At 40.0% G+C, this 10,140-nt stretch overlaps 1 protein-coding gene across 1 annotated transcript; it reads right to left on the reverse strand.

Annotated features, from left to right (window-relative positions):
* Nucleotides 1-932: 932 nt before the first annotated feature.
* Nucleotides 933-9,931, reverse strand: LOC123654798 (cytochrome P450 4X1-like). The gene is made up of 6 exons (XM_045590683.1): nucleotides 9,878-9,931; nucleotides 9,498-9,561; nucleotides 9,230-9,422; nucleotides 8,086-8,237; nucleotides 2,293-2,472; nucleotides 933-1,224 (listed from the first exon to the last, which is right to left on the reverse strand). The coding sequence occupies exons 1-6, from the start codon at nucleotides 9,929-9,931 to the stop codon at nucleotides 1,016-1,018; spliced, it is 852 nt and encodes a 283-aa protein (XP_045446639.1). The 3' UTR covers nucleotides 933-1,015.
* Nucleotides 9,932-10,140: the final 209 nt, after the last annotated feature.

Here is a 10,140-nt window from a genome sequence, read left to right on the forward strand (position 1 = left end):
TCGAGCAATTCGTCCTGCCTGTGTTAACATACGGAACCGAGACGTGAACACTGACGAAGGGACTGGTCCACAAGTTTAAAGTCGCTCAACGTGCAATGGAGCGGGCTATGCTTGGGGTCTCTCTCAAAGATAGGATTAGAAATGAGACTATCCGCGCGAGGACGAAAGTAACCGACATAGCCCACAGAATTAGCAAGATGAAAAATATATAAAAGTGAAAGTGACGTAATATCAGTTACACGACTGTTTAATATGACGTTTGTAAAACTAAAATATTAATAGTAAACTTTTTTTTTAATATTTAAGTAATTTTATACTGTCGACAAAAATAGACATGTTTTTTTATTTCGCTCAATAGTTTGAATTATTAATATCATTATTATTTTGTTTGATTTATTTTATTTTACGGTATTCATTATTTTCTAAAATACTAAATTTCCTAAATACTTTTATGTACTTAATTAAAAACCAATCAACAAAATTAAACAAAAATCAAGAACTAGAAAATATATATAAAGTTCAACATTTTTTTTTCAAATTTTTTGCTTCTATACCATCCGAAGGAACTTCGTTCCTACCTGGTGTCCCACGTTACCACATAATTACTTAATTTCAAAAAAAAATCTAGATTTCCATAGCTATTATGGTGGTTCTGAAATTACCCGTATACTTGGCAAAAGATGATTAATCGAATATTTAGCGTCGAATGACATTTTGAATGAAACCAGATAAAAAGCAAGCTCGACAATATTCCGTGCGGTTTTTCTAAGCAAATTCTGCCGATGCCGCAAATATTCAAGATGAACGTAAAATGCACCCTGAAATGTGTTATTCAACTTTACATACATGTAGCACATGTACATGCTTACATTTCAGGGAGCCAAGGTTATATTTCCTTAGTGAGTGTTTTGCAGTCAATAAAACTACAGGAATATATTTTGTAAAATTCGTTGTTATAAACCATATATTTCAAGTACATCATAAATATTTTCTTATCATACAGGTACAATATTACTTACATTTCTTCTGATTTTTTATTTTTATTGGGTTCATTACGATATTCAATTTGAACGGAGAAATTATTGACATGTATCATCATAACTTCAAACGACACTCTTAGCGGATTGTTCTCATCGTATTTGTAGTTTGACGCTGGTTTAATGCGGTAACGTCGCAAGAGATTTATCAACGTAGTTGACATCGAAAACATAGCGTATTGGTACCCTAAAACATAGTAACATGGGAGCTTAATGCATAATACCTTTATAGACTGTGTGGCTACGGTACTAAAGAATTTAGCCACCCCCTCTGGGTGTCGTAAGAGGCGACTAAGGGATAACACAGTTCCGCTACAACCTTGGAACTAAAAAGCCGACCGGTGGCGGGATAACCATCGAACTGCTGGCTTTGAAATACACAGGCCGAAGACGGGCAGCAGCGTCTTCGGTGCGACAAAGCCAGTACTGCGGTCCAGACCCGCCTGCCCAGCGTGGTGACTATGGGCAAAACACATGAGTTCACGTTGTTTTAGGCGTAAACTTATGGAGGCCTATGTCCAGCAGTGGACTGTATAGGCTGTAATGATGACCTTTATAGACTGTTACTTTAGGCTCAAAACAAACTAGCTGATCCAACAGACACTTTCTTGTCACAGCACGTTTGACGAACTAACTCATCGCGTCATCTGGAACGCAGCTATCAAAGTAACTCGTCTATTTAAACAAAGTCAAATTTAGAAATGAGCAAGGAATTATTTTTACACACGGAGTTTGACCTATACACCTACAGAACCCCCATTTGAAGGAGGCAGCTAAGAGTCGAATACCTTACATAGATTAAATGAAAGGTTTTTGAATTACTATTTATAAGTAGGTAGTTTGTGAAACATAATCGTTACGATCAATCGTTTGTAAGCAAGATTTAATTAAATTAAAAATATTTGATTGATAATCTTAACAGATATTTTTAAAGATGAATTGTTAAAGTAGTAAATAATAATATATTTTATTATTTTTTACTTTTTCAATAATTGCATCTTAAGTAAAGATTAGGTAAGCGCTGTGGCCACATCACTGGCCATTGTGCTTTGTTTTATGAGTGATTTCGGTCACCCAAGAGATGAGCTAGGCTAATATTTCTCTTCTTGGAACAATTGAGTATTAGGCGTTAATTGTTATAAATAAATCAATAAATATATAAACGCCTCACAGTCAATGCCTCCCACTAGGATTTGCCACGGGGTTTACACTTGTATGGCCGTCGTCTCTGTTGTAATTAAGGAATGTTTATTACCAGGACAACTCCGAGGACCGTAGCTGAATGGCATAAAAGCGTTGGGTTGCGATGCTTTTCCAGGCAGGAAACGATCGGGATTAAAAACGTTTGCATCGTCACCCCAGTGGCGAGGATTGCGGTGTATACCCCATATACTTGTAACTACATTACTACCCTCAGGAAGAGTTATACCAGTAGCTGCAAAAAATATGAAAAAAAATATAAATCAATAATTTAATATTATTATTATTATTTCTTTTATTCAATATATTTTCTTATGATTACATTTTTAAATATATTTATAAAAAAGACAAATAAAAATATTTAAAAATATAAAAATAGTAGTCCTCCGATGGCAGGTTGGGGCCCAGGCCACCGGTAGTTAAGGTTCCAGGCTGAGGAACCTCCTCACAATGCGGGCCGTTTCAAGCAACACTGCCTTTTGAATCCGACCCTTGATCCAACAGTCAAGTGAGAGTTTCTTAAGGTGTTGGTCGAAACTCTTCGCTAATAGACCATTAACCGATACAACAATAGGAACAATTATTGTTGAGTCTACATTCCACATGCCGGTAATCTCGTGGGCAAGGTCTAAATATTTACTTAATTTTTCTTTTTCGGCCTTTACGAGATTATCGTCATGTGGAACTGTAATGTCAACAATAATTGCTCGGCGCGCTGATCGGTCTACTAGCACTATATCAGGTTTATTGGCTGCAATAAACCTGTCAGTGACAATAGATCGATCCCAGTAGAGCAATGCACGACCATTCTCAAGAAATGGCGTTGGGCTATACCTATAATAAGGCAACTCATTTTCAACGAGGCCGTAACGAATAGCAAGTTGTTGGTGTATAATCCTGGCTACTTGGTTATGTCTGTGCAAGTACTCGCCGTTAGCAAGATGACTACAACCGGAAACAACATGTCTAATGGATTCTCCAGGCTTATGGCAAGCTCGGCATATGTCTGGAGTTCCGTCTTTCATGATATGTTTCCGGTAGTTATTCGTCTTAATAACTTCGTCCATAATTGCACAGACAAAACCTTCGGTTTCTCCGAAGAGGTTCCCGTGTTGTAACCAGGATATAGAGCTGGGCTGGTCTACATCTGGGTCTGTCAGAACTTTGTAGAACCGGCCATGTAATTCCTTGCTCTTCCATACGGCCACGCGGTCAACGGTACGCATTACTATAGGCTTACGCCATTTCTCTTTGCCTAAGGACAGCGGAGTAAAGCCCCTATCAACTGCAACAACGTCCATGTGCATATCGCTCTTCATATTTAAAAAGTACTCTCTGAGATTATACACCTCACGATTGTGGAGATTTTTAGCGTTTAAAAAGCCACGACCCCCACATTTTCGTGGGATGTATTTATTTATTTATTTTTTTTTATGTATTTTTTTTTTTTTTTTTTTTTTTTTTTTTTTTTTTTTTTATTTTTTTTTATTTATTTTATTATTATTATATAAATTACATTAAACTAAAAAAAAAAAAAAGCCTTAAGTATATATACATTATAACTAAAAAATATTACTAAAAGGAGTCCCTTTAGGCAAGGTTCCGAAGATACTGGCAGCGTTCCCTCTTTGAATAGCTAGACTAATTCTTTGTCCGAAGTAGCTGCCAGCTCTTCGGTCTCCTGTGACGTCGAATAACCTTTTTGCTATTTCCTTAGAAAGTCTTATAGCGCTAGGACCCCATGGACCAAGGGTCTCGACACCAAATGGGACAAAATCATATTCGGAGCCTAGACCCCTGTATTTGTCCGCTTTTGTTTTTTCAGCCGCTTCACAAGCCGCACCAGCTCTGTTGTTGGTTCCATGTAGATGGGAAGGGGCTAGCGTGTCTGAACAGGTTGCATCCCATACCAGCACCCGGCCCATCTTCCATGGAATCAAACTCATACCGTCCGGTCTCTTGCCATCGTCTCTTGCAATACCAGTCGGCTCAAGTAGACTTGGCACGTTGACGGTGGCAAGGGACCGGCGTATGATATCGTTAAGTGCGGCATGTCTCGAGAAGCGGCCTGCACTTTTTAGGCATGACAGACCGTGATGTCCTAGCTTATCGACATCACTGCCACAGGAACATTTATGAGGAGCGCAGACCGGAACCCCAGGCCGTAGACAGGTTGCGATTCGGAGCGTGTCAGGCTCAAGAAATGTTCCTGTATTTGTTGAAGGGTACGCGTGAAGCCAGTAGCCGGCCTCGTGCGTACCCACGGCCAAAAGCCTAGCACGCGCCGAGCCTGCACTACAGCTTAAAAGATTGTCATAAGTCAATTTGCAGTTTTTTTGTCATTTTTTTTTTTTTTTTGTTTCTGCATCCTGGCTGCGAGCGAACCGTCCCGGATCCCCAGTTGCCTCAGATGGCGAGCGAGGCTAACCGGGATCAAACCGTTGGCAGATATTACGATAGGGATTATTTCAGCAGACCCCACACCCCACATGTCGACAATCTCGTGCGCCAGATCCAGATATTTACGTTTTTTCTCAGTCTCGGCTTTCACGAGGTTCTCGTCATGCGGGACGGTGATGTCCACTAAAAATACCCTCGACCGTGCCCTGTCCATCACCACGATATCAGGCTTGTTCGCCAGTATCGTCCTGTCTGTGGCGATAGGCAGGTCCCAGTAGAGCCGGACTCCGTCGCGTTCGAGTACTGGCACCGGTGAGTATTGGTAATACGGCATCCTCTGTTCCAGGAGACCGTACATAAGAGCAAGCTCTTGGTGGAGAATCTTGGCCACTTGGTTGTGTCTGTGCAAGTACTCAGTATTAGCAAGCGCGGAACAACCCGAAAGCACATGCCTGAGTGACTCACCGAGATGACGACAGGCTCGACAGAAGTCGGGAGTGCCATCCTTCAGGACGTGCTTTCGGTAGTTGTTCGTCTTGACCACCTGATCTTGTATTGCACAGACAAAACCTTCGGTTTCCCCAAAGAGGTCGCCGAATCGCAGCCACTGCACGGAGGCCTTACTGTCCACGTGTGGTGCGTGAAGCGCCTTGTAGAACCGTCCATGCAGTTCCTTCTCCATCCATACGGTCTCCCGGTCAGAGGTGCTCAGTACGACCGGTTTCTGCCAGTTCTCTTTGGCCAAGGCTAGGGGGGTTAGTCCTCTGTTACACATTAAAACGTCACCATGCAAAGCGCTGAGCTGCAGACAAGATATTAAACTCACCAATATTTCGTGAGATCTTACAGCTCAGAACGGACGTCAGTGTCTTGTAGATGGAGGTCAGACACGTTATGGGGCGGTAGTTGGTGGGATCTGCGGTGTTGGTGGACTTAGGAGCTAAGTGAGTGATCCCGGTAGTGATAAGGTTTGGGAGTGTCTTCCGATCTATTGCCTCTTGGTATTGTCGAGCCAAGGTCGCATGGCAGACCGAGAGCCCTTTCAGCCAGTAGTGATGCAGACCATCGGCCCCCGGACTCTTCCAGTTCGGAGCCCGCCGGACCGCACCACTGACGTCCTCCGTAGAGATGGCGATTGGGTTCATCGGTTCGATTTTAGCACATGCGTCCTGAACCGCCGCAATCCAAGGGCCCTCCTCGTGCTCCACCTCCCCTGACCATATGTTGCGCCAGAAGGCGACGAGGTCAACCGTACTCGGTTTTAGGGAAGCAGAGCTCGATTATTATTATTATCTTTTATTCAATATATTTCCTTATGATTACATTTTTAAATATATTTTTAGGAGAAACAAACTTATTTATTTAAAAAAAAAGACAGAGGTACCGAACACTTAACTTCTATTTATTACTCATTTTTACAAATATAACAATTATCACAAAAATTAACCTTAACCACTAACTTAATCGAAAATAATGACCGAGAATTACAATTTTAATTAACCAAGCAAACAACCGTTACTTTGAATATAAAAATGATCAACGCACTCGTCATGAAACAACGACCTATCGTTCCGAAAGCCGAGAAGCAAAAGAGCCCTCTGAACGGGTAGGGACTGCTTTTATTAACGTTGTTGCATGACGTTACAAAACGTATAAGCGGGTAGGGAACTATTTTTATTAACACTGTTGCACGACGTCACGAAACATATTAAAATAATCGAGATTATGCTAACAATATTTATAAAAAACACAAATAAAAATTATTTAAAAATATAAAAACAGTAGTCCTCCGGAGGCTGAGGAACCTCCTCAGAATGCGGACCGTTTCAAGCAACACTGCCTTTTGAATCCGACCTTGATCCAACAGTCAAGCAAGAGTTTCTTAAGGTGTTGGTCGAAATTCTTCGCTAATAGACCATTAACCGATACAACAATAGGAACAATTATTTTTGAGTCTACATTCCAGATGCTGGTAATCTCGTGGGCAAGATCGAAATATTTACTTAATTTTTCTTTTTCGGCCTTTACGAGATTATCGTCATGTGGAATTGTAATGTCAACAATAATTGTTTGGCGCGCTGATCGGTCTACTAGCACTATATCAGGTTTATTGGCTGCAATAAGCCTGTCAGTCTGAGGTAGCCCAACTGAGGTAGGGCACAGCAGGAATTTCCTGCTCAAAATATTGAGCAGCCCGACTAGGGTAGTACCTCGACCTTACAGAAGATCACAGCAAAATAATACTGTTTTGAAGCAGTATTGTGTTCCTGTTAGTGAGTAAGGTGACCAGAGCTCCTGGGGGGATTGGGGATTGGATCGGCAACGCGCTTGCGATGCTTCTGGTGTTGCAGGTGTCTATAAGCTACGGTAATCGCTTACCATCAGGTGAGCCGTACGCTTGTTTGCTGACCTAGTGACATAAAAAAAAAGTGACAATAGACCGATCCCAATAGAGCAACGCACGACCATTTTCAAGATATGGCATTATTATTATTAGTTTGACGAATGAAAGGAAAATTTTTGCAATAAATAAATTATTATATTTTCATTATGACTTGACTATTTACAATATGACAAGTACATTTCTTATACAGAAATAAATTCGTCAAACTAATTTTAATGTTCCCAGGTGCTTGACAATCAATCATAAATTGCGAAATACACATACATATATGGACTTATCTTCATCATTATGTAGATAATAATATTTTCTTATAGAACCAGGTCGACAAAGAAGCGTACGGCTCACCTGATGGTAAGCGATTACCGTAGCCTATAGACGTCTGCAACACTACAAGCATCGCAAACGCTCTGCTGACCCTACCCCCAATCCCTCAGGAGCTCTAGACAGCTCTCTCACTACAGGAACACACTAATGTTTGAAAGAACAAGTAGAAATTTTAAAACTGTATCAGAATTGTTTGTATTATACCGCTACAGGTTGTGCCAGAATATCAGCGTTTTTGGCAGCAAACTTTTGCTGTCATAAACAATACTGAGGCAGTAACCTAGTTGACCTATTTTTTTTTTAATTCTGTATATTTATTCCTCTTCGTATCGTATTTCGTCGATTGTATCGTTATAATGTATGTGTCATTTCAACAGTTGTAAGCTGGTAGGCCAATAAAAAAAATTCTTTCTTTCTAAACATTTTTAATATCATATCAAAAATCAACCGTTCCAGCGGAGATCGAACCTGCATCTCCGACTGACCGTGTCAGTGCTCTAGCCAATTAAGCTATGGAACGACATACCCGCTAGATCGAAAATCTTTTTTTGATATGATGATTTTATATTCGGTTCTAAGTGACTGTGGCGCTTTCTTTCTTTCTTTCAAAATTGGAAAATAAGTATATGGATATAGAACTTATTTGCTTGACATGGTTCATCAGTTCAAATACCAAATAAAATTTCTAAGTCATGCCAGAAAAACAAGTATAATACTTACGTAATTCAAGGTCTTTCTTAAGATACCTCACAGTTATAGGTACAGGGGGGTAAAGTCTTAAGGTTTCCTTTATCACAGCTCTTAAATAATTGAATTTCATCAAGTCTTCCGCTTCAAGTGTCTTGTCTGTATCTCCTAAAACTTCTTGAATTCTGAAATTTTATTACAATCAATAACATAGCAAATTAACCGACATAGCCCCCAGAATTAGCAAGTTGAAGTGGCAGTGGGCTGGTCATCTGTGTCGCAGGAACGATGGCCGTTGGAGTAGACGGGTCCTGGAGTGGAGACCGCGTCTTGGCAAACGCAGTGTGGGACGTTCTCCGGCCCATTGGACCGACAATTTACGTAAGACTGCCGGTGTACGCTGGATGAGGATTGCGGAAAACCGGGATGTGTGGCCTATGTCCAGCAGTGGACTGCCATAGTCTGAAGTGATGATGATGATAATGATTACAAGCAATAAATGTATAAATCAAATATTAGACAAAATAAACTGTTTAGAAGTTTTTTTTTTCGTTCTCGATAATTTGGTTCTAATTGTAGGAATTGCAACAACCACTCTGGTGGTGGTGCGAGTAGTTTCCTGAAACATCCATGGTTTGCGGGTTCGATACCCACTCGGGTTTGGTATTTCTATAAATATTTATTTTCAGTTTAGATGTCTGTTCTTACGGGTTTCCCCGCCTATCTCGGAGAGCACGTCAAGTCGTCGGCCCCGTGGGTATCATAAATACCTGACAGTTTTTTTTTATGTCACTAGGTCGGCAAACAAGCATACGGCTCACCTGATGTTAAGCGATTACCGTAGCTTATAGACGCCTGCAACACCAGAAGCATCGCAAGCGCGTTGCCGACCCAATCCCCAATCCCCCCAGGAGCTCTGGTCACCTTACTCACCAACAGGAACAAATTACTGCTTGAAAACAGTATTATTAGCTGTGATCTTATGTAAGGTCGAGGTACTACCCCAGTCGGGCTGCTCCATATTGTGAGCAGGAAATTCCTGTTGTGTCCTACCTCAGTTAAAAATTATATTAATAATCCTTATCCTGCATGGACAAAGAGGCCTATCCCCAGCAGTGAAATATTACAAGTTGAATGCGTAGGGATCTCAAAACTATCGTTGCTGAAAAATACTTACTCTCTGTAAATTTTGTCTTGTACATCCATGTGTTGTGACAGTAGTAAAATAGCAAAACATGTGCCTACTGCCGATGTATCCGAGCCCGCTATAGCAAGAGCAAGCGTCTCCTCGCGAAGTTCTTCATCGGTATATCCCTTGTCGGTATCATTAGAATTATCTATCAATAATTCTAAAAATGTCTTAATTGTTTCTGCACACAATAAAAGAATGTTCTAAAGTTGAAATAAATATAACTAAATAAATATTTTTATAGGAACTAACTTACGATTGTCAAATTGTTCTCCAGCTTTATTTTGTTCATCGATCAGCGATTTTTTTCTTAAAATGAGCTAAAAAAGTATAATATTAGTCGTATTATATCGTCGTACTTATGTGTACGAAATCCGAATGTCATTGACACATGTCATAATTATGTATTGAAAAAAAAATATCATTCCTGACTTTCAAGGGATTGATCTAATGTAAATCCTCTAAAGACTTTGCGAAAAATAATAATGAATGACTTATTATGATAAGCGTCAGACTATGACAATGATTGTAGGTGCTTATAAGGTAGACGAAGATAAATAAAAATTATTTTAAAAGTAAGTTCTAAAGTAAGTTTTTTGAAAAGCCCTAATTATATTTATATTTTAAACTACTTACGTTATCCACGAAGTCATGAACAATTTTCGTCTCTCGCCTCTCTCTCGTATACATCGGTAACAATTTGTATATAGCGTCAATATGTAACCAAGGTCGGAACAAACGCACGGCAACATTCGTTAAGCTGGCTCTCATAGCTTTAAAGAACGGGTGTTCTTTATGTCGCTGTATATCAATATTTAAGCCAAATAATGTTTCTAATGAAAAAAATATTTATGTAAGTCTTAGGTAAATAAATTCACAAGACCATTATTACAGGTAAT

Source organism: Melitaea cinxia, chromosome 6 (assembly GCF_905220565.1).
Source record: "Melitaea cinxia chromosome 6, ilMelCinx1.1, whole genome shotgun sequence".
NCBI classification, from domain to species: domain Eukaryota; kingdom Metazoa; phylum Arthropoda; class Insecta; order Lepidoptera; family Nymphalidae; genus Melitaea; species Melitaea cinxia.

Coding starts and splice junctions, on each gene's coding strand:
- LOC123654798 (XM_045590683.1), bottom strand. CDS start 9,931: ATGTATACGAGAGAGAGGCGAGAGACGAAAATTGTTCATGACTTCGTG. Junction 8,238..9,229: donor CAAGACAAAATTTACAGAGA/GTAAGTATTTTT, acceptor ATAAAATTTCAG/AATTCAAGAAGTTTTAGGAG. Junction 1,225..2,292: donor CGGTCCTCGGAGTTGTCCTG/GTAATAAACATT, acceptor ACTATGTTTTAG/GGTACCAATACGCTATGTTT.